We start from the raw sequence: 24,454 nt of genomic DNA, 5'->3' as shown, positions 1-24,454 counted from the left end.
GCTAAGCCATGTCTATAAGCCTTAAAAATAGTCTCCAGCAATAGCCATAAGGAACTTAATTTGTAGATTAATTAAGACAGGTATCAGAATATGGTTATGTAGAATTAAAGTTATTTTGATACTGTTTGGGGCAGACCTTTCCGGTTATGTTCTTGCAGCACGTGAACGGGTCATACAGCTCTTGGTGTAGTTGGGTAGGGCTTGAGCCATTTAGAACTAAAGGTCAGTAACCTGTCTACATCCAAGCAGTCTCATTAATTTAATAGACCCCAGTGTATAGTACAAGTATCATTTTCTAAGAAAAAAGATTGGAAGTATTGGGTTGAAGAACTTTGACTTATGTTTCCATGCTGGGCGTAATCGATGCAGATGTGAAAACACATCGCATGGCCTCGTTTGAATGTGTGCTACCCTTCTCGACCTTAGGCATTTTTCCGGACCATAAGTCAGTATACCCTTTTTCCCTCCCCCGGATCTCTAATTTTGCTGTGCCTTGAGGCACAAATGACATCGAAAGGCTAATTTGTATTTATTGGTGAGCACCAGGGGCCTACCCTCATTTTCCTCCCCTTGAGAATTTTGTCTGTTACAAAAAGTGTGCCTCCAGGTAAAATATCTAGTATTCTGGGTTTATTTGAATGTAAGAGTAAAGATAATGCTTATGTCTGTACATTGTGTTCTGTTTTATCCTTCTCTTCAATTTCTGAAGATATTTCTAAAGATTAAACCAAGTTTTTGCAATAGTTTAATATCTTTGAGTAGAAAAAGAAAAGCAAAAATGAACCAATCTCTGATTTAATCACCTTAAATGTCATGTTTCAGCAGATCATGACATACAACTTCAAGACTTGGTCCAGTAAATTAGGAGTATGTGGACCTCTAATCCGATAGTAACACTTGAGTTTTTAGAGGTCTCATTTAGTGGAAGGATAGCATTTGTTTTTATTGTTTAGTATATGTGCTAACTCCTTTCTCTCTTCTCTGTTCTCTTTAGAAAGGAGATGTAAGATTCTTGATTTGCACAGATGTAGCTGCTAGAGGAATTGATATCCATGGTGTTCCTTATGGTAAAAAGCAACTTTTTATGCCTGCAGTGTGATTGTTATGGAATCTAAAGTAAAGCCTTCTAATATGTTTGAAAAATTTAGAAACTAATGGCAATTGTTAATAATTGTTTTTATTTACAGTTATAAATGTCACTCTGCCCGATGAAAAGCAAAACTACGTACATCGAATTGGCAGAGTAGGAAGAGCTGAAAGGTACTTCTGTAATTTTTTCTCCCCCATTTTTAAGCTTGTACGCTTTAGGAATAAAGTCTAATAGAACGCTTTTAACATCTTTCAGGATGGGTCTGGCAATTTCCCTGGTGGCAACAGAAAAAGAAAAGGTAATCTTTGTAGGGCTCTATTATATTCATTATGTGTGTTGTGATTTCAGATGTTGGAAATAAAAACAGTTTGATTTTCCTGTTTAAATTTAATTCAGCTGCATATGGAATACAAATGAACTTTTTAATGGCATTTTTTTCTGTATTCATTGAATGGACAAATAATAGGGTGAAATTTAGAAAGGAAAAATGCAAAATACAATTTTTCCTACTAGCTTTATTGTAGTCATTTCCACCAAAAACTATTTAAACATCTTCTGACATGGTGCCATGGAAGACTTTTCATGGTGAGGACAGATTTATTTTGATATAATTACAAATTTATAGAAAAGTTGTATTCATAAGGAGCTCCCATATACTCACTGCAAAAATTCACTAGTTGTACATTTTGCATTATTTGCTTTATTAGTCTCTTATATAAAACATTTGAACTTATTTTTCTTTTGAACTTTATTTTTTATGTTAATCTTGACATAGTATGCTTCAATATTTACTTTTTCATCCTACTTTGAGAATTCCTTTTGATATCTGACACCCATTTTAGGAAAACTTTTGGATTATTCTCAAAAAGAACTTTTTCAGAAGACCTATTTATTTAATGAGCTACTGAATAGTAGTAGTAATTGGATGATATATCATACCTATAATCTATTTTTCTAGTGCCTTGAGGACAGAAAATACTTAAAAACAAATTTAGAATAGGATATTTAGTGTGTCTCTATCTCCATGCATGTTAATATTTTTTCCTTTTTAAATTTAGGTTTGGTACCACGTATGTAGCAGCCGTGGAAAAGGGTGTTATAACACAAGACTCAAGGAAGATGGAGGCTGTACCATATGGTACAACGAGATGCAAGTAAGACTTGGAGTCAGGCTCACAAATAATGTATTAAAATGGTAAAATAGACAGCATTTATCTTCAAAAATTATATCTGGAAATTTTCTCTCCCTTACTTAGTTACTGTCTGAGATAGAAGAACACCTGAACTGTACCATTTCTCAGGTTGAGCCGGATATAAAGGTACCAGTGGATGAATTTGATGGGAAAGTTACCTACGGTCAAAAAAGGGCTGCTGGTGGTAAGCTTTGCATTATTTTAAATACTATTTTAAATGTAAATGTACCTGTTTTGAACTTCAGTTTGGGAAGGCAGTAATTTAATTTCATTAGGTTAAGAGTTATTTTTAACATGTTAATTGTTCCCTTGTTACCCTCATAGTACTTTGTCCATACCTGCCTTGTAGCATTTTTTAATTGTGTTGTCTTTATGTGAATGAAAGACTTCAGCTTAGCTCTTTCTCTTGAAGTGTTAATATCATAAGAGTAGTTGAACATTTTGTGGAATTATTAGGAAACAAGAGCATAATAGGTGATTTTGAACAAGGAATTAGAAGCCTTTGACTTAATTCAGGTGGTAATTCAGCATATTATTTCCTCTGCCTGGGATGCCCTTTTGTTAGCTTGTTCCTGAAAAATTTTAAGACTCGGGCCGGACTAGTTGTTTCCAAGCCAAGGGTGGGTAGGGGTATTGGGACAGCTGTTAGTGAGGCCTAATTATTTATTTATATTGAAATAATTGATTTGACATTTTTTAAAGTCAAAGTTCTGGAGATAAGTTGCCCAGTAGTACATTTTATTGCTACAAGCAATGTTTAAAGTGATATAATTGAGCCAAAGTATTGCTGACAAGTTATTTCAAGCATGTCATTTACATTACTTTGTTATTTGTGTGTGATGCAGGTGGAAGCTATAAAGGCCATGTGGATATTTTGGCACCTACCGTTCAAGAGTTGGCTGCCCTTGAAAAGGAGGCGCAGACATCTTTCCTGCATCTTGGCTACCTTCCTAACCAGCTGTTCAGAACCTTCTGATTTTTACATTTACTGAATAAGATTTGAGTAATGAAAGTCTGTAGTCTTAAAACTCTAAAACAGTTGTACTGCTTCCAAGCAGCAGTATTTATAGTAACGTAAGCTATTAATGCTAACTCTTGCATGTCAGGAAACATTAGTCTTAGGAATTCTTCAAAAAATGGCATCCCAATGAAAATAAATTTGATGACTATATTTTCATGAAGGTTTGTGTCTTATTTTAAAGTTATATTGATACTTTTTTTCTATTTCTTTTTTAAGAACAGTATGGGCTTATGAAGTAGAATTTATGGGTATGTGAATCTGGCAGAGGACTTATATGGAACCACTAGGGAATATTCTAAAAGTAGGTTTTCAGATGGTTAAGGTTGTCTATGTGTATACTGAAGCTAGAGGAGAGTTGGAACATGAAGGAAAATTGGATGATCCCAACGTAGAAGAACTGCTTGTTAGTTTGGAAGCTTGGAAGTTTTGAGGGAGTCAGTAAAGGTTCTGTGTCTAAGGATTGATGACTGATGAGATGGTGACAGTGAAGATGTATCTTCTTTTTATGAACCTTTCTTTTCAGATGATGCATACCCATTGAAGTAGAACTAATCTGCTGTCCCTCCAGGTCTTAAAATCAAACTCAAACTCAGGTTTTTTGTTTGTTTGTTTTATTTTATTTTATTATTTTAATTTTAATTTTTATTTTATTTTTTATTTTTTTTGAGATGGGGTCTTGCTTTGTCACCTAGGCTGGAGCCCAGTGGTGTGAACACAGCTCACTGCAACCTCAACCTCCCAGGCTCAAGCGATCCTCTCGCCTCAGCCCCCCAGGTAGCTGGAACTACAGGCGCACACCACCATGCCCGGCTAATTTTTTTGTATTTCTTTTGTAGAGACAGGGTTTCACCATGTTGCCCGGGGTGGTCTGGAACTCCTGAGCTCAAGTGATCTACTCACCTTGGCCTCTGAAAGTGTGGGGATTATAGACATCGGCCACCATGCCTGGCCCTGGAATATATTTTCTTTAACACTGGCTCTTGCCTAAAATATCAGAAGGAAAGGGGAAAATGTAAATACGTATAATTGAATTGTTCCTTTGTGCCTTTTGACTCTTAGTCTATAAGGTGGTTTTTTGGGGGAAATTATTCTTGTCCGAGAGTTTCCTTAAGAGCACAGGGTGTTATAATCTCTTATACAATGGTTTTCAAACCTTTTAGCATTGAAAAACCTTGAGTGAAACAATATATAAACATGAAAGCTGTAGTGAGAAAATCATTATCTCATGTATTTGAGTTTATAGTTTGTGTGAAATGATTATGAGGATACCATGCTTTCACTTATCTCTAGACCACTTGCTTGGGAGATGTCCTAGAACTACTATAACCAATCTCAGAGCTATGTGATGACCGCTCTGTGCAGTCTTCACACATTAATCACTGGTTTAGAAATTAACTTTTAATTGATGTGATAGCAAAGACAAGGCTGAATTTCAGACATTTAAATGTTAGAATGGAGGGGATCTTTCTAATCACCTTGTTCATGCCCTTGTTTTATGAGAGAGAAAGCTGAGTTTAGAGGAACGCACATTCGCATGGCCTGGTAGGTAGAACTGGAAATAGAACTTGCGTTTCTTCACTTTTAGCTTTTACTCTTTGGGCTGGCTACCTTTGGAGGATGACTCTCAGGTCCAAATTGCGAGGCCAGACAGGAATGCTGGATAGAGCTTAGCAATGGTAAGGATGTTGTTTTTTCTCTTTAATTACTTACTGTTCAACTGGAATTACTCAGGGAACAAGAGTTTTCAAAGAAGAAGCCACATGTAACCGGACCAGCAGAAGAGTTGCTTGGAGATCTGACTTGCTCTTTTTTCCTACTCATATCACCATTAATTCTTCCCTTTACTCTTAGTCTTTCTTCCAGATGCTAATTCCTTCAGGTCATCGTATTAATGCCAAGAATGCAAGTAACTGTTAAAAGTCAAGTTAAGATGTGGTCACTGGGCCTGAGAGATGCTAATTGCCTGCCTCCTTCAGTACTGCCTTTCCCAGGTTCTGGTTACAACGGGGTGCGATTCAAAATGATGTGTACACCTTCTGGGCCTTGTCCTGCCCACCCTGTCCCTCTTCTCTCAGACTGGAACTTGAATGTGGTATTAGTGAGCCTATTGCCACCATTAGAAAAGTGTAATACTTGGGGAATGGCAGAACAAGACAGAGGAACCTGGTGGCCTTGGGAAAGACAGAGCCCACCCTCTCCAAACTGCCCATTATAATAACTTGATGTTATCTGAGCTGCTCATGTTTAGCCCTCTTTGTTACAGAACTTTAGCCTCTACTCCAACTAATATATAAAACAGTAGAGGCCCTTCAAAGTCCAGAAAATGCTAAATATTAACCTTCATGTGATAGTATTTGTGATTCAGAGCTTCCACTTGCCCATTCTTTATTGCAGGAATTTTTAAGTGTACTCACAGATCTGATGTCTGTAGTTGTATGTCAGTCTTAGAACCTCTGTAAACAGAAATGTCAAGACTTGCCCCAGCTTCAACACATGATAGACATGGCTTGAGATCTTAGGAGCCTCGGCGCATTCCTTCTTACTCACCATCTAGTCTTTCCCTGCTCATTCTCTTCAAAGCTACCTTCAAGCTTTGATTGCTAGAACTTGACTTTCATAGTGACTGAAGTGGTTTAGGGGAAAGGCTGTTTCAAATCTTAATAAACTGAAGTGTTCTGCTCTAACTCAGGTTTCTGTCTTTACTGTATTACTAATTTGAGTCCCTTACTAGGACAGACTCATTTAAGCACAACAAGTTATATTTCATTTAAGAGAGCACAGAAAACCAAATAAAGGGACCAGATGCTTTCATTGCCTTGGGATGTTTGCCTTAAGATAATTGATTCTAAAGGATTCTAACTAGTGGTCTTAGTTATGAGATTGCTAAAACCTTTCTGTACCTCGTTCTTCTATTTTTTTCTTTTGTTTTGTTTTTTGAGACAGGGTCTCACTCTGTTGCCCAGACTGGAATGCAGTGGCATGATCTCAGCTCACTGCAATTTCTGCCTCCTGGCCTCAAGCTATCCTCCCACCTCAGCCTCCTGAGTAGCTGGGACTACAGGCATGCACCACCACGCGTGGCTAATTTATACCTCATTCTTAACATATCTTTTCCTGTTAGATATGTGGAAATTTCAGATTAGAGTAAACCCCACTCCTCCTTACTTTTTATTTATCATCCGACTTCCAGAGAAAGTCATCGCTAACATTTTGGTTCATTTCTTTTTTCTGTAAATGTTTTGGTCCATGTATGATTCTGTATTTTTATTTAACATAAGCATTTTTCTTATAAATACTTTAGTGGCTACATAATGCATTGAATGTACTATTATTTGTGGAACCATTGCACTCTTACTGCTCATGAGCATTGAGGGGAGTTGGAAAGGATGTGAACTTTATAATATTAGTCTTGGATTTGAATCTGGCTCTAACTCATACTAGAAATACGACAGAAGGCAAGGTCCGTTAAGCTTTGATTTCTTTATGAAAGCGGTGAAGATAATTCACATCATTCAGGATCATGTTCAGCATTCAGCAAAATATCTAGTAGATGCGGAGGGCACGTGTACTGTATAGTTACCTTTTTTGTGTTACACAGAATACCGCAGTGAACATCTTCTGTCTTTTGAAATTTCTTAAACTAGATTCCTAGAAATTGGATTATTGAATTAAAGAGTCTGAATGTTATGAACATTTTTCAGAGTCATCAGATTGCTTTCTGAAAGGGTTGAGCTGGTTGACGTTAACACTAACAATATAGGAAGAAGGCTGTACAATTTATTTTACAAACTGAAATAAGCTTGTTGCGCTCAGAGTTTACTTTCCTGATGTCTCTTCATATGGTATGTGAATTTGTGTGGTGAGTAGAGGTAGTCTCACATCTTACATGCAACTTCTTGCCTCCCATGGGCTCCCACTCCTGGTCCCACCATCATCAGATAAACAGGGACCTAGACCAGACTTGTTTTAAATAAGGTTGCAGGCTTTTTTTTTTCATTTCCTAATTTTTGTCTTTAAAGGTAGAAGTGCATGTGGCAATGACTGCGAACTGCCCAGATTAAAAAAAAAAAAAAAAAAAAAATCTGATTCCAAATGGGCAAAGCTATTTAATCACGTTCCTCTCCTTGTTCTGACTTAAAAGGGAACTACACACTTTATTTCAATTTGAATGAGATGTGTAAAATATCAAGAAAGTATAGATAAATATAAAATGAGATCCCTGGTAGGTAATTTTATCATTTCTCTATAGATGTTGACAGTTTCTAAAGTACTACCAGGAATTTTTTCTAAGTGACCTTATTTGGGAGGAAAAAGGAATATGTGTCAGAAGGGAAAAAATGTAGTGGAACAGGAAGGAAAGGGAGGGATGCTATTTTGCTACTCCAAAGTAATTGATAGAGGATTCCTTTGGAGGGAGGAGTGGAGGGGGAATTTTTGCAGTTGTTTTCCATTCTACTGCTTTAAATCATTACCTTTCATTTAAACTCATTTAAATGTCTACTGTTTTCTGATAGATTCCACTCTTTCTGGTCAAAAGTATTGAGGGAAATTTGAAAGACAAGTCATCAGGTAGGCCTGGATTTGATCCCAACAATAGTTACTGACTTCTAGAGCTAAATCGCATGCAGAGATCATTAGGTATAAGATGGGAACCAGGAATCTGCATTTTAACACATTCCTCAAATAATTGTGCTCATGCAGATGGACCTTGAACCACAATTCAAGACACACTGTTATAGAGAAATGACTCTTAGAGCTTTTATTCTCACTGCAATCTTTTACTTGAGGATTTGGATAAGATAGAAAATGACATCTGAAAGACAGATGCTTGCTGTGTTAGAATCATGTCTCCTAGTCCACTGCCTTTGGACCCAAGATGTCCACCTCAAGTTCTGCTTCCTTAGCTTAGTGGTTCTCAACCCCAGCTGCACATTAAGGTCACCTAGGGTACTTTCAGAGAAAATACCAGTGTCTGCACTTCACCTCCAGAAATTCTGACTTAACTGTTCTGGAGTGGGGCCTGCATGGCCTCAGTGATGTTAATGTGCTTCCAGGCTTGGGAGCAGCTGCCTTAAACTGAGTCTGACTCTAGATGTTTCTTGGTCCTGTTGCAAATCCTTGTGTCCTCTGCACCCGCCCAAGCTAATGTGTCTTAAGGCCACATATAGTTAGACTCAAGCTGGAGCCCTTGCTGAAATGTTATGTAGTGAGGATTATTGTAGAGAAATGATAGAAATTGTAACGTATGTCATTTTTCAACAAACTGGTAAGATTACTCACCACCTGTAGCCTACTCAGAGGCTACTCACCTGTAGCCAAGTGAGTTTAATTCCCTTCAAAATAGTCGCTTTGGGGATTGAGGCAAGTCTTTTTAAGGATGTTTCAATTTTTCAAAATCCATTTGGCCTTTTCTCTCTTTTTGTTTTAGACGTTGCTACTTTGTTTTTATTTAAAGCATTGCCATTGCTTTAGACAGGACCAATTTATACTCTAAAAATCACTGGTTTAACCTAGTATTTTACCTCACATCTTGTTCTCCAGCTGGGTAACTCATTCTGTTCACCAGAAAAGACTCTGGTTGCTAGTTTTGTGTTTCCTTGAATTGAATCCCATTCTAAGGATAAATATTTGCTGCTGCCAAAGTAGGACTTTGAAGAGGCAGTCAGAGGATGTTTCTCTGCAGGGCAATAATTGGGTGTGAAGGGCTTCCAGTTTTTTGTGGTGGATTAGAGTCTCGGGGAAGACACTCGGAGATAGAAAATCCTGATCAGAACAGGGGGTTGGAGTCAAGAGAGAGAGGCCAGTAGGGACAGGGTCAGTTGAATGTTGGAGCAATGATGTTTGATAATGAGTTTCCATTTTCCTTTTCTACATCGTGATTCTCTTAATACCTTCAGATGTTTGCTACCGAGGTCAGCAAGCAGGTCTGTCAGTATGACTTGGGTATGAAAAGGAAAGCTCTTTCTGTGTTTAGACAAAGTAATGCTAGGAACAGAGTGTGGGAACTGGTTAGGATCCTGTTCTGTGGGAAATTGGTCCCTAATGGTAAAGGGACCAGCAACTTCTCTGGAGTAGTAGTCTAAAGCTCAGAAGAGTGACAATCAGGCTTCCTGGCAATCAGGCTTTGTAAGCATTCTTAAGAATCCTTAGATGTGTTGGGGAGAGAACTGGCTAACTTACAGACACACAGGCTGATAGCTTGAGGTATTTTGTTTGGCTCTTAAAGCCTAGCAATTTGGAGACATTGGCTTATACCCATATAATGAAATTCTGTTCACTTAAAATATTGATGTTAATTCTATTGGTTGTAATAAAGTCTACCATATACTTCTGTCCATAAATTATTAATCATTTTCCCACAGTGGTTGGCTTACAACCCAGCACCAAGAGAATACTTCCTTACAGAATAACGCAAATGCTTGGGGCCCTCAACGCCAGCCTTCGTGGGGTGGTGATTCATTATTTCCCAGTTGAGTGCACCAGGTGGCGCCGGTGTCACAGGAATACCCACAAAGAACACGGTGCTGGTGTATTTTTACCACTTGGGGTCACTTAAGGATTACCCGACTTCCTTTTTTTTTTCATCTGAGCAAATCACAAATTCAAAGGAATTATTTCCCATTACATTTGACAGAGGCTGTGGTCTTTTTTTTCTGGATCCCGAAGGCCAAGAAATGAGCATGAGGGTTTTGTTTTTCTGTGAGTTGGCCCCATGCAGTTTGTGCTCCAGTGTGTTCTCCTGTCACAAAGCACTTGCACATCCACCACACCAGCTTGCTCCTGGGCTCAACACTGGGGACTTCTCTGTTCAAAGAACTTCCACACTTGTCAAAATTGCCTTTATGCTAGTTGCTGTGCTCATTAACATCTCCAGAACTTGGAATGCTTTTTCTCAGTCATTTCCTTTGATTCTGCCTGTCTCTGAAAGCCCAGATTGAATGAAATCAGGTGGAGTATCATGTCAACAAATCACTGCTGCCTGCTAGTCTTTCTGCCACTTACACAGTGGATCAGGCATTACGGCATTGCCCTTCAAGAGCATGTTGGAGATTTGTGGAATGGTCTTCAGCTGACTGCCTGCTTGGGGGTGGGTTTGGGTGGGAGGTGAGGGCAGGATGTATGGGCTTAGACCAAATAATGAACCTCATCACTTCAAGTAGTAGCTCATGGCTGCTTATTTGAAAGGCATAAGTGATGATTGGACATCCCAAGTGATAGTCTTACACAATCTCCCCACTAGCCAAACAGGGAGATTTGGGATTTTGGATTAAGAGATACTAAGTAGAAAAACAGCCAGACGTGATCTGTCCTTCTGCCTTCTGCTTTTCTCCAAAAAATGGCTTCTTGGGTGGGAGCAGGAGAAGACTTGAGTCACTGTTCAAGAGCAGCCTCTTTTGGTATAATTTATCCCTATGACAGGAGCCCATTTGGCCTCTACCATTTAAGATTTGTTATTAATCCATGTCAACCCCCATTCAAGAACCTGTGATGGGCCTTGACTGTGTTTAAATCCAGACTAATCTGGGCACTTAGGGCCCTCTAAAATCTAGTCCCAGCCTTCCTGTTCCTATTTCTCATATTCCTCAGTTCATATCAAATCTGGACTCCTTACTCCCCTCCATATATAACAATGGATAAAATTTATTACCCTTTGCTATATCAGGTACTGTTCTAAGTGTTTACCCATCCTAACTCAATCCTCACACCAACCCCAGAAGACAAATTTTATTGGTGTTCCCATTTTCATAGATAAGGAAACTGATGCACGAAGAAATTAGTGATTTGCTGAAGATCACGTGACTAGGAAGCAGTGGAGCCTGAATTAGAATCCCGGCACTTGTCCACTACTCCCTGCTCAGTCCTGCTGCTACTGCTCAAAGACCTCCCTGCCTTCTCCTGCCTGTCGAAATTTCACCCATCCTTAGGGACCTGAGTCACTGCCACCTCCCTTGTAGGGGCATGAGAACATCATGCTTTTGAGTACCAGCCACAAGCCAGATGTTTTGTATTTTGTTTCATGTAAGAGCCAATGCTATCATTTTTTGCAGACAAGGAATCCAAGGCCCAGAGTAGTTAAGTCTAAGAACCCCAGGTTGAGGGTTTTTGTTTTGTTTTGTTTTGTTTTTGAGATGGAGTTTTGCTCTTGGTTGCCCAGGCTAAAGTACAATGGCATGATCTTGGCTCACTGCAACCTCTGCCTCCTGGGTTCAAACTGTTCTCCTGCCTCAGCCTCCCGAGTAGCTGGGATTACAGTCATGTGCCACCATGCCCAGCTAATTTTTTGTATTTTTAGTAGAGATGGGGTTTCACTATGTTGGCCAGGCTGGTCTCGAATTCCTGACCTCAGGTGATCCATCCTCCTCGGCTTCCCAAAGTATTGGGATTACAGGTGTGAGCTACCATGCCTGGCCCTAGGTTGAGTTTTTTAGGCCCCAGAGCCTGTGTGTTTCTGCTCTGTTGCTCTCTCTCTAGGAAAGCCTTCTAGTACATCAGCCTTTGTCTCGTCATTATACTTTATAATGCAGCTTTTAATTTTTTTCATTTTTCTTTTTCTTTTTCCTTTTTTTTTTTTTTAAAAGATGGCATCTCACTCTTGCTCAGACTGGAGTGCAGTGGTGAGATCATGGCTCATTGCAGCCTGGATTTCCTGGGCTCAAGTGACCCTCCCACCACAGCCTCCCAAGTAGCTAGGACTACAGGTGCATGCCACCGCACCCAGACTAATTTTTTAAATTTTTGGTAGAGACAGGGTCTCTCTATGTTGCCCAGGCTGGTCTCAAACTCCTGGGGGCTCAAGCGATTCTCCTGCCTTGGCCTCTCAAAGTGTTGGGATTACAGGTGTGAGCCGCTGTGTCCAGCCTGCAGCTCTTAATTTTTAAAAACCACTGTATGACTTTTTTCCCCCTCTGTGTTTCCAGGTGGGTTAAATTCTGCTTTGGTGAAGGGTTTCTGGGTGGGCTTATTTTTCTCTCCCTACAGTGTGCACAGTGGGTGTACAACAAATATTATGATTAGCTTTTCATAAAATGGGGAGGGTCTATCAACCTAACCTGGAAGAAATGAAAGTTCCTATGTGGATGCTGAGACCCAAAACAGAAAAACACCTAGTGACTTTTAACCCTGAGCAGGAATCACTATTCCATGGTCCTATCCAGGATAGGATGGAAGACTAGGATGACTTTCAATGGGAAAATACAGGTTTTGGCTTCTTCAAGAAAACCTTGACCAAAGCCTGAGCCTGATTTTGAGCATATGGGCCCAAAGCTCCAGTTTGCTATGACTGAGTATTCAGTGTTATGGTGGACCGACACTTGCACAGAAATATGTGAATTCATCATAGTTATTTTTGCAGCATTGGAATTGGCAAACTTCCAAGTCAAGAACTTTCTGCCTTTGCAGCTCTTGGTTATTTGAGGCTGGATGACTCACTTTGTGTAACATCCTCTTGTTTTCCTCCTTTTCCTCCCCGGGGCCCCCTCCCACCTGAGGAGATCGGCGGGGGCAGGGAGGGTTGTGGAACTCAAGCCACTGTTGGCGGCTTCTTTTCAGTTAACATTTTTCGGGGAAGCCGTCTTTACCCCCCTCTTGCTCCTATCAGGCAGGTCACTTCCCTCTTCTGTATCCTCAGAACCTTTTGTTCCTTCTTTCGTTAGAGTGTTTATCTTCCGATATTTTATTTAACTGCTTAAATAATAAATAACAAATACATAATAAAATTTCCCTCAGTGTCTCTTTCTGGATAGAGTAGGGTGTTTAGGATAGGTCTGGTTTCAGTATCCTCAGTACCTGGGGCAGATCTGGCTGAGAAAAGGTGATTTGGTAAATGTTTGTTGAGTTGGAAGGAAGTTTAGATGAGTGGACAGGTAAATTACCACAAGAAACTTTTTGAAGGGATTTTAGACACCAGCCAGCATAATTAGGGTGAGAAGTTTTGATTTGTTAGCTAGTTAATTTTTCTTTTTTGGGCAGGAGATCTGCACATCCTGAAAATTAGGCCACAGAAGTAGACAGGTTCTAAGCCTTGTCTTTCTCTTTAAGCAGGGTTTGTATTTTTCAGGCTGAAGTAATGCTGGCTTAAGCCAGGACAACCTGGTTACTTTAGAAGGAAATCTCCTCACCACCACTGTCCTGCACTCTCGTCAATTCATTCTGAGACACAGTAGCAACACCCACAGGTGGAAGGCTGTGCCTCGGGGCTTTGCGCTCTTCATCTCCTCTGCAAGTCAGGAATATTTATTTTACTTGATGGAAACAGATTCAAAGAGATGAGGTAACAATTGAATAGTAATACTTGGAGACTTCAATACACTGCTTTCAATAATGGATAGAACAACCAGATGGAAGATCAGTAAGAAAAGAGAAGACGTGACCAAGTCTATGGACTGACTAGACCTAACAGACATCTATAGAACACACCACCCAAGAGCGGTAGAACACACATCCTTCCCAAGTGTACATGGAACATTCTCCAGATAGACCCTATGTATAGAAGTCAATAACAGAAAGAACTTTGGGAAATTTACAAATATGTGAAAACTAACAGCATACTACTAAACAACCAGTGAGTCAAAGAAGAAATCACAAGGGAAATTAGGAAATACTTTGAGATAAATGAAAAGGGAAACACAACATAGGAAATCTTATGGGAAGTAGGTAAAGCAGTGCTTAGAGGGAAATGTATAGCTATGAATGACTATATTACAAAGGAAGAGAGATCCCAAATCAATAACCTAACCTTCCGCCTTAAAGTACTGGGGGAAAGAAAAAAGAACAAACTAAACCCAAAGCAAGCAGAAGGAAGGAAATAATAAAGATTAGAGCAAACATTAATGCAATAGAGAATAGAGAAACAGTTGAGAAAATCAACAGAACCAAAGGTTGGTATGTTGAGAAGATCAACAAAGCTGACAAACCTTTAGCTAGAAAGAGGTGAGGTGATTTTCCCAAGGTGACTCCAATAGCAAATGGCAGAGCCAAGATTCCAAAGTAGGACTGTCTGATGTCAAATCTGGGGTTGTAGCTTTGTCTCCCAGCTGGACTAGGAGTGTCTCGAGGATCAGGAGCTTGTCTTACTCATCTGTACATCCCCAGTGCTTTGCTCTGTGCCTAGCACACGTAGGGGCTCAGGAAATATTTGCTGAAGTAAAATGAAAAGTAAACCTCCTCCCCACCCTTAGCAACCATCTGTGTGAGATGATAAATTATGCTTCCAATGCAGATCGAGCTGAATTGCACTATTTCTGATGAGAAAAGCTGAAAACAGCAAACTGCTTGTCCTTAAAAATAAACCCTTCAGCTTCAGAGATTTGGCCCAGAAATGAACCGTGTTATAGCTCAAGCCCTGAGATTGAGTTTATTACCCTGGAGCCAGGGGTGATGGAGTTTGTGACTGGAGAGAGAAACTCGATCACCTTGACCTGGCCCCTGGATGCACAGTGCAGGCTGGTCTGCCCTTGTTCCCCGTCCTGGGCCCCGGGGGCTAAACACCACTCACGGGAGGGTAAGTGGTGTTTCGTATCATAACCACTCACCCTCTGACTCTGCTCAGAGGGACAGCTGATCCCACAGAGCTCAAGACACTGAATCTTGTCCACAGACCAATAGAACAAGGGTTCAGCGATGGCTTCCCAGCTGAGTCAGACCAAGCCAGACCACATGGAGCCTAGCTTCCTGATATTTCGTAAGGGGTGAAATGTAAGTAACGTTGACTTTCATTAACCCAAGTATGTGTCGATATGTCCTGAAAGGCTGGGAGGAGAAGGTGATCCCAGGTAGATTCTGGAGCAGGATGCTACCACATGTTCAGGCTGGAGTGACATGGTCAGCTGTCCTGGGGGGCAGGGGAGGACACAGACCCTTCACCAAATGCCATCTCTTCTTGACCTCACAATGGCTCTGTGAGGAAGGCAGGGTGCAGGCTGCTTGCCCATTTTTCAGAAGGACAAGATGAGGCCCTTAAAAGTTGCCCTACTCACAGCTGGTAGAAAAATAAATCCAGTTTTTTGGACTCCAGCATCTTTCTGCCCCCTCCCCACCCGCCTCCCACCTCTTTGGAGGCTTACGGGGCTTTGTATACGTTTCCCACAAAACATATGCACTGCTGGGTGGGACGCGGGTGCTGTTCACATTCGTGTGTGGTTTTCCCTGGCTTATATGCAACAGCTTCTTTTTCTCTTTTCTTAATTTAAAGGTGACTCTTCTGGAAGCCCCCAAAGTGGAATTGACCCTAAATTGAAAAGAAGATCTTTCTAGGGCAAGAGCTTTGTTCTGGTGAATTTTCTGCCTCACCAACCATGGGGAATGTGAGCTGGGGGGGAAAAGTCTGTTAAAGCTGGTCATTCATTTCAGGGGGCCGAGGAGCTGTTCTGAAGGAGCAAAGTCTCCTCATGCTCTTGGCCTTTTGATCTACTCAGGTTCTGTGGCAGGAAGACAGGGAGGGATCCCTGATCACCCACAGCCCTCCCTGCTGCTGTTGAGGCAGCATGATGCTGTGGGGTGGAGCTGGAATTAACAATAAAAAAAATATAAGTTTGAATTCTACTTTAACATGAACAACCTCTAATATCATAAAATGAGTAAAATAATATTTTTTCCCATAGAAAGTGATGAACTGCCACATGTACTTTAACCAGTTGTAAAATGTCTTCTTCCCTGTATATGTGTGTCTAGCTGTATGCTGCCACAGTATCTACCACACATGCACTGTTCCAAATGTTGGGTTTAAAAATTTCATTTTATGATTAGAATAAAATAGAGAAATATTATCAGTGAATATTAATATAGCATTTAGTGACACAGCAGTTAGGATTAAGTTCAATTACATACAGCAGTGCACTCAAAATATGCTGGCTCAAATACAAAGGATTTATTTTCTTCTTGATATATAAAAGGTGTATTTGGGAGTTTTCAGATAGGGTATAAACAAAAAGAAAAAGAAGGTGGAGAGGCAGGCAGTCTGGAGCTGGGAGCTAGTAACGTCAGCCCTTCATCATCAGAGATCCCAGCTCCTTCTGGCTTTCCACTTTTCCATGCTTAGCTCATGAGGTCCATCCTCAGAGATGCCGCATGATCTCGCTTGCTGCTGGAGCACAAGCCATCACATCTGCATTAAGGACAGCAGAAAAGAGGAAAAAAGAGAAAGCCAAAAAGGAGCTCCCTTTCTGGTTGTCTTCCTTTTAAAAAGTCTTCCCAGAAGTCTGATGCAACAGCTTCTACATACAGCTCATTAGCTAGAACTTGGGGCCACATCTCCTCAAGAGAGGCTAGAATATGTAGGGGGTTTGTTTTGTTTTTTTAAGTCTGGGAAGATTGGGGTTCTGTGTCTAAGCCAGAATGGAAAGTCGGATGTTGAGGCAACTAAAGGTCTCTGCAGCATACACATTACGTAAATATGTGATGATGCGTTCGTGCGAATCTCATGTCCAGGCATGTGCATTTTTCTCACCAAATTTATTCATTCATTAGTCATTTACTCTTCATGGAATCTGCTTGCAAAGCACTGGACTGGGTGCCATGCACACGTAAATGAAGAAATGAACACCAGGCCCCTTTCTCTCTAGTGCATGGGAGCAGATGGGAGAGAGGGTGCAAGTAAGAGTCACAAGTGCAGTGACAGAACGAACACAGAGGACCCAGAGCTCCTGGCCCAGCCTGGGGGTTCAGGGAAGGCTTCTAGGTAGAGGTGACAATGGTGAACCTTGAACGATGAGTAGGAGTTAGTATCTAGAGATAGGAATGCTGGCATAATTAAGCAGGTGTGTGTCAACTAATCCGCTTTGCTAGCATGCACCATGACAAAAAAAAATTCTCAGACAGACCCTCTGAGCAATTCCTGCTTCACTAAGTTGGTATGAAGAGTAAATGAGAGACTTTGATTTGCATCAATCTAGGGACCTTCTGATTACAAATGACAGAAACTTCAACTCTGTCTTAGGCAAAAAAGGGAATGTATTTGCTCACATAATGGAGAAGCCCAGACTCAGGCCTCAGATGGCATTTAATCCAGGGTGTCACATGGTGACAATGTAGCTTGGTTTTGCTGCCTTCTGGATTCCCTAGTCCACTGCTCTCTGTGTTGGCTTCATTCTAAGTCTCAGGCTCAGAACTTTTGAGTCCAGCAAAAACTGAGAGCTGCTCTCGTAGAAGACCCAGGATATACTATGACAGTTTGAAGAGTTGGATCATATGCCCAGTCATGATCAATCACTCTGGCTGGGGAAATTTGGTGTGCAATTGGTCAGACCTAGGTCAGATGCTCACTCTGTCTGTAGAGCTGGGAGCCCCACTGGAAACTAAAAGAATGAGGCTGGAAGATGGTCCCTGAAAGGGATTTGGAGAGCTGTGGTTAGAGGAAAGGGGTGTGGAGACTGGGTGGCCAAACAACACATATCCACTGCTACTAGATATTGGTCGGTATGGAAGGTGTTGGTGTGGACATTTACAGATGAAGATGATAAGGTTCAAAGAGGTTAGATAACCAGCATCCACAGCACTGAGTGGCAAGTGATGACTGGATCCCTGGTTTCTTTGGCTGCAAATCTTATGCTCTTGCTACCCACTGCTACCTCCCAGCATCACACTGTCGGATTCCATGCAGTCCCATGACTTGGTGGTAGGGGCTGACCTGCCTGGATTCAACTGAGTGATTTGCCAGGGCAGCCATGGTCAGCCAACTCCTGGCGTGAAATAGACACTTGAGGGCCAGGTGCGGTGGTTCATGCCTATAATCCTAGCACTTTGGGAGGCCAAGGAAGGCGGACAATCAGCCTGGGCAACATGGCAAAAACCCACCTCTACAAAGAATTAGCTGGGGGTGTGAGTGTGGTTGCCCACGCCTGTAGTCCCAGCAGGGCTGAGGTGGGAGAATCACCTGAGCCTGGGAAGTCAAGGCTGAAGTGAGCTGTGATCATGCCACTGCCCCTCAGCCTGGGTGATGGAGTGAGACCCTGTCTCAAAAGAGAAAAAGGAAAAAAAGACACTTGATACATCATTTCAGAATGAATAAATGACTCTGTCCTCAGTCTGTGCTGGAAACCATAGTACAGAGTGTGGGGCTGAAAATCACAAACTTGTTTGAATTCCATAACGTCACAAGAGAAACAGGAAAAGTGAAATTTGCCCTTCTTTTCAAGAACAATGGCCATTGCTTGACATTCTTTGAACTGTCAGCAATGCCACTTCACCTCCTTTCTGGGGTGCATTTTGCATGTGCTGCTCAGCAGAGCCACGGTGGCTGCCGATGAGGAGTTGTCGACAAGGGGACTAGCACAACTGGAAACTCCTTTGCATATTTCCATGTCCTGGGCTCTGGCCTTCATGTGGTTGTCACTGGACTTTATAAGACAGCATGAGACAAGCGGCCCTCCCATGCTCACACAGCTGCTAGAGTCCCAGCTCAAACGTGGCATTCGAGACTCTGATCTGGCCCCCGCTCGACTGTCAACTGCCATTCACTCGGTCATTCTGATTTTTTTTTTTTTTTTTTTTTGAGACGGAGTTTCTCTCTGTCACTCAGGCTGGAGTGTAGTGAAACGATCTCCGCTCACTACAAGCTCCACCTCCTGGGTTCACGCCATTCTCCTGCCTCAGCCTCCCGAGTAGCTGGGTCTGCAGGCGCCCGCCACCACGCCTGGCTAAGTTTTTTTTTTTTTTTGTATTTTTAGTAGAGACGGGGTTTCACTGTGTTAGCCAGGATGGTCTTGATCTCCTGACCTTGTGATCCACCCACTTCAGCCTCCCAAAGTGCTGAGATTATAGGCGTGAGCCACTGCACCCGGTCATCTTTTTTTTTTTTTGAGATACAGTCTTACTGTGTCACCCAGGCTGGAGTGCAGTGGCGCCATCTCGGCTCACTGCAACCTCTGCCTCCCGGGTTCAAGCGATTCTCCTGCCTCAGCCTCCTGAATAGCTGGGACTACAGGTCCGTGCCACCACGCCAGGGTAACATTTGTATTTTTAGTAGAGAAGGGGTTTCACCATATTGGCCAGGCTGGTCTTGAACTCCTGAGCCCAAGTGATCTGCTTGCCTTGGCCTCCCAAAGTACTGGGATTACAGGTGTGAGCCACTGTGCCCCGCCAGTAAATATTTTTTAAAACTCTAGTGTGTATTCAGCAATTCCATTTCTGGATCTCTAACCAAATGAATTGAAAGCAGAGACTCAAACAGATACATGTCCACTGATGTTCACGCCTTTATTCACAATAGCCAAAATATGGAAACAACCCAAATGTCCATTAATGGGTGAATGGATAAACAAAAGGTGGTATATGTATACAGTGGAATAATATTCAGCCTTAAACAGGAATTAAATTCTGATGCAGGCTACAACACAGGCGAACCTTGAGGACATTGTGCTATGTGAAGTAAGACAGACACAAAAGGACACATATTGCAGATTCTGATTACAGGAGGTACTGTGGTCAAACTTAAAATAGAAGTTTCGGGGCTCGGGGCAGGGGGGAAGGGGGCTTGATGCTTAATGAGTACAGAATTTCTGCATGGGAAGATAAAAATGTTCTGGAGATGAACATTGGTGATGGTTGCGCAACACTGTGAATGTATTTAATGCCACGGAATTGTACTTAAAAATGGCTGCGATGGTTTTGTTTTGTTTTATTTTATTTTATTTTATATTTATTTATTTATTTATTTTGAGATGGAGTCTCACTCTGTCACCCAGGCTGGAGTGCAGTGATGTGATCTCGGCTCACTGCAACTTCTCCCTCCCAGGTTCAAGTGATTCTCCTGCCTCTGTCTCCTGAGTAGCTGGGACTACAGGCGTGCGCCACGACAGCCAGATAATTTTTTGTATCTTTAGTAGGGAAGGGGTTTCACCACGTTGGCCAAGCTGGTCTCGAACTCCTGACCTCAGGTGATCCACCTGCCTCGGCCTCCCAAAGTGCTGGGATTACAGGAGTGAGCCACCATGCCCGGCTGACTACAATGGTTTTTAAAAATAAGTTCTAAGAATGAAATGAAAGTTTAAAACAAACCAAAAAACAAAGAACCATTGTGATGAAAATGTTCCAGTATTGATGGTGGTGACAGTGGCTCTGGGTCTCCATGGTGTCAAAGTCATTCCCAGCTGATCCTAGACATAGAGTCGCCTTCCCCGCAGCAGCAGCATCCAGCTTGTCCCGGATGGGCAGGGCTCGTCTTTCTTCATTTCCCACCAGCACTAGCCCCGGGACGGCTCTCAGGCTGAGGGTGCGATAGCTCCTGGGTGTCGTATGTGCCACCTAGTGGGCATTTTCAGGTCAGATACAGTATCTGTGAATTCACTAAAAACTGTTGAGCTGTACACTTGAAATGGTGAACTGTATGGTGTATAAATTATATCTCATTAAAACTGTTGCTGAAAAACTCCTGTGTGCTAGGCCCCTTGCCAGGTGGTGGTTAGCTAGACCAGCACCCTGGCTTCTTCTGGGACTTGGAATTTTTAGGCAGTCCTTCTGACCTGAAAATACCCGCTAGGTGGCAAATAGAACACCCAGGAGCAACTGCGTGCTCGGTGCCGGGAGCCATCCTGGGGGCTAGTGCTGGTGGGAAGTGAAGAAAGACGAGCCCTGTGCCATCTGGGACAAGCTGGATGCTGCTGCGGGGAAGGTGACGGGGAAGGCAACTCCATCTCTGGGAACAGACAGGAATGACTTTGACATCATGGAGACCTGGAACCATTGAAATGGGCTCTAATGTCAAATGCAGTGGTTCACACCTGTAATCTCAGCACTTTAGGAGGCTGAGACGGAAGGATCGCTTGAGTTCAGGAGCTTGAGACCAGCATGAGCAACATGACAAGACTCTATCTCTACAAAAAATACAAAAATTATCCAGGCGTGGTGGTGTATGCCTGTGGTCCTGGCTACTTGGGAGGCTGAGGCATGAGGATCACTTGAATCTGGGAGGCAGAGGTTGCAGTGAGCTGAGATCATGCCACTGCACTCTAGCCTGGGCAACAGAAAAGAAAGAAAGAGAGAAAGAGACAGAGAGAGAGAGAGGGAGGAAGGGAAAAGGAAAGGAAAATGGAAAGGGAAAGGGAAGGAAGGAAGAAAAAGAAATGGGCTTTCGAGCCTACAGAATGTAGAGAATGGAAAAGCTACCTTGACCAGTGCTTCACTTTCCCCACTGAACAAAATGATCTGAACACTGTTACCCACTTTTAGGGCATGTGTGTGTGTGTGTGTGTGTGTGTGTGTGTGTGTTTTATAATTTTGGTCAGTTCAAGGCCTGTGGCCAGTCAGACCACACATCATGTCCTCAGGTGCTAAACTCCCTGAACTCAGTGCTAACAGAACACCAGTTCTTCCTTCAGAAAGGGACTCCAGTGTTGACAAGGCCAACCCGGTGCAGTCCATTCGGCTTCCCACTGCTGCTTGCAGACACCTGTCTGTTTCTCCGTCTGGGGAGAGACACCCTTCCCTGGCCCAGGAACTGAGCCACCTCCACAGACTCCACAGTGCTTCTGAGAGAGCCTGTGTCACCAGCTGCCCTGTAGGGACCTCCACAGGATTGTGTGGCCTGGCACAGAGGAGTGCTGGGGGAAGTTTCCCGGGCAGCATTGAACACACCAGGAAAGGTTTTTTTAGCCGGGCATGGTGGTGTGCACCTGTAGTCCCAGCTACCCGGAAGGCTGAGGTGGGAGGATCACTCAAACCCCAGTAGCAGAGGTTGCTGTGAGCTGAGATGGCACCATTGCACTCCAGCCTGGGCAATAGAGTGAGACCCTGTCTCAAAAAAGGGGTTGGGGGCTTTTATAAAAGAAGTAGCTGAGGAGGAAGGAGGGTGGTGACAAGAGGGCAGGTGACCTTCTCTGGAATCCCACACCACACCCTGTGCCCTGCTCATCTTTGGAGTATGGGCTGTACCTCCTACTGTTTCCAGAAGCGCAGTACCCCAGGTTGTCCTCAACGCTGTGCTCCCACTTCCCTGGCTCCCCAGCTTTTCCAAGCACCACTGTTTCTGTGGCCAGCACCAGGGTTCAGAAGCTGAGCAGCCCCCTGCTAGGCTCCAGCAGCCCCGGGGACCACCACAGGATGCCCTGGCAGAGCAGAAACAGGATACCCGGCCAGGGACCCCTGAGAGGAGACCAGGGCCAGGAAATGCTTCTTCCTGCTGCAGGGACAGCTCAGTGACCTGGAAAGGTGTGGGCCGGAATGCTCGTGTTTCCACAGTGACATCACCGCTGGTGGAAATCGAAGGATCAGCACCCTGGATTTACCCGACATGCACAGTCCATGTTGTCCCCAGGGAGACCCCGGCAGCCGACGTTTCCCTAATCTGGAGAGGCTCGTCTTGTATTGCTGCCATGTATGGTTGCACCACTGGCTGAGTTCACATAAACTTGGAATCTCACAGACCCAGAAGAAAAACGAGGATGTGAACCCTAGACGCCATGCAACACAGCCTTTCCAGCCTCCAAGCGGTGCAGGCTCCTCCTGAGCGCACACTTCCAGGGATGAGAGGCTCACTTTGTGTGAGGCCACGATTCCACAGCTGGGCTGACTCTAACACCAGGGACTCCTGTCTTCCTCCACGGTGCCTCATTCCCCGCCCCCCACATCGGATAAGTCTCTCAGTGCTCCATGAAGCCCTTCAGAAATATGTCCATCTGGGCTTCTCTTCTCCAGACCAAAAAGCCAGCACCCCTTCAACTCTGCCCCTTTAACATGACTTTAAAACTCTCATCCTCTTGGTCTCTATTCTTTGATTATATTCAAATGGATAAAAGGTGGAAGCCAGGACCGACCCAATGCTTTAAGTAGTCAGTAGGGTCTGGCTGGTGTGGGATGGAGCAGGGTCCTCACCTTCCCACACTTGGACCTTCTCCTTCAATTAATGTAGCCTTCAGTGGCTTTAAGTATGGGCAGCTGCCAAGGCTTAACAGAAGCTCAGCTGTCCCACTTCCAAGTACCCACCTTCCCAGCTATTAGGCTATCCTGTTCTTGAACAAGAATTACCTACTTCATCTGAAATCTGTGCTTACCCTGTGAAAGTTTACCTTGCTAGTTCCAGCACATCAGGGTCTCTATGGCTCTGATTCTGGCCTTCTTCTCAATGTTTTGTTTTCAGCTCATGAAGAACAGTGGTTCTCCTAACCCCTATCCCAGTTTCTGACCACCTGATGTTTAGGCAAACACCTCATCTTTCCTGGGAGATGCCGGCACTTGTGGGCCCTGAGCAGTGGCTGCAGAGCCATACCTGGCAGCTTCCCGCAGGTCACCGCAGCCTCTCTCTTTCCATCCTGCCCCTCGGAGCATGGTGTCACCTTCTTGTGCCCAGGTAGGAGGTGAATTCACCTCTCTCATGCTATTCTCTCTCTTTTCTTTATATTTTAGCTCTGTCTCTCCAGGCTCGGTTCCCCATTCACTTCTGTCCTCACCAAGCACTGTCCTTGTGCAGGCCACTCTGCTAGTCCTTGATGGCAGGCCTGGATCCCTGCTTCACTCTGTCATCTCCAAGGACTCGCCACATAGAAGGAGACATAGAGACATCAGCAACTCAGGGGAAAGCACAGAGAGCTGGACCGTCCCTCCTGGAAGGGCCAGGAGGGATGCTCCAGCCCTGTCTCACCTCTGTTGAGAGGGAGTTGAGGGCCAGCTCAGGTTTTGACACATGCCCGGCTGTGAACAAGTGGAACAGGGACTCAACTCAGGGCCAATGTGCTGTCTTGTGCTGTGTCCCAGTGCCTGGCCAGGGAGGTGCAGGTGGGAGCAGATTCCTTCTGCAGAGACGAGTGTCTTCTAATGTTCGCCAAATGGGTAGAAGGGCCCCATTCTCTGTCATCCAATTCAGTGGGCCCTGATTTGATTGTTTGTGGTAGTTTCATGGTACCTACTTTGCCAGAGGTGTTAATGCTTTTGCTTTTTCCCTTTTTTTGAGATGAAGTCTCACTCTGTCACCCAGGCTGGAGTGCAGTAGCACGATCTCAGCTCACTGCAACCTCCACCTCCCAAATTCAAGTGATTCACCTGCCTCAGCCTCCTCAGTAGCTGGGACGACAGGTGTGTGCCACCACACATGGCTAATTTTTTTGTACTTTTAGTAGAGATGGGGTTTCACTATGTTGTCCAGGCTGGTCTCGAATTCCTGACCTCAGGTGATCTGCTTGCCTCAACCTCCCAAAGTGTTGGGATTACAGGAATGAACCACTG

The 24,454-nt window shown here is 43.4% G+C and overlaps 1 protein-coding gene and 1 long non-coding RNA gene across 2 annotated transcripts in view; both read left to right on the top strand.

Moving 5' to 3' along the window:
* DDX1 (DEAD-box helicase 1) overlaps positions 1-3,462 on the top strand; it is a 44,819-nt gene extending 41,357 nt beyond the window's left edge. Inside the window, exons 21-26 of the mRNA XM_033176519.1 lie at positions 995-1,067; positions 1,188-1,260; positions 1,346-1,388; positions 2,149-2,244; positions 2,347-2,467; positions 3,129-3,462. Coding sequence (XP_033032410.1) covers positions 995-1,067; positions 1,188-1,260; positions 1,346-1,388; positions 2,149-2,244; positions 2,347-2,467; positions 3,129-3,259 — 537 coding nt within the window. The 3' untranslated portion in view covers positions 3,260-3,462. The remainder of the gene's footprint in view (positions 1-994; positions 1,068-1,187; positions 1,261-1,345; positions 1,389-2,148; positions 2,245-2,346; positions 2,468-3,128) is intronic.
* A 704-nt stretch (positions 3,463-4,166) lies between these two features.
* LOC117062706 lies at positions 4,167-16,743 on the top strand. The gene is made up of 3 exons (XR_004428500.1): positions 4,167-4,316; positions 4,890-4,980; positions 13,362-16,743. It is a non-coding gene; the product is annotated as an uncharacterized LOC117062706 (long non-coding RNA).
* The last annotated feature ends 7,711 nt before the right edge of the window (positions 16,744-24,454 follow it).

The sequence above is a fragment of the Trachypithecus francoisi genome, unplaced genomic scaffold (genome assembly GCF_009764315.1).
Source record: "Trachypithecus francoisi isolate TF-2019V2 unplaced genomic scaffold, Tfra_2.0 Lachesis_group17, whole genome shotgun sequence".
NCBI classification, from domain to species: domain Eukaryota; kingdom Metazoa; phylum Chordata; class Mammalia; order Primates; family Cercopithecidae; genus Trachypithecus; species Trachypithecus francoisi.
This window is presented reverse-complemented; position numbering and strand designations above follow the sequence as displayed.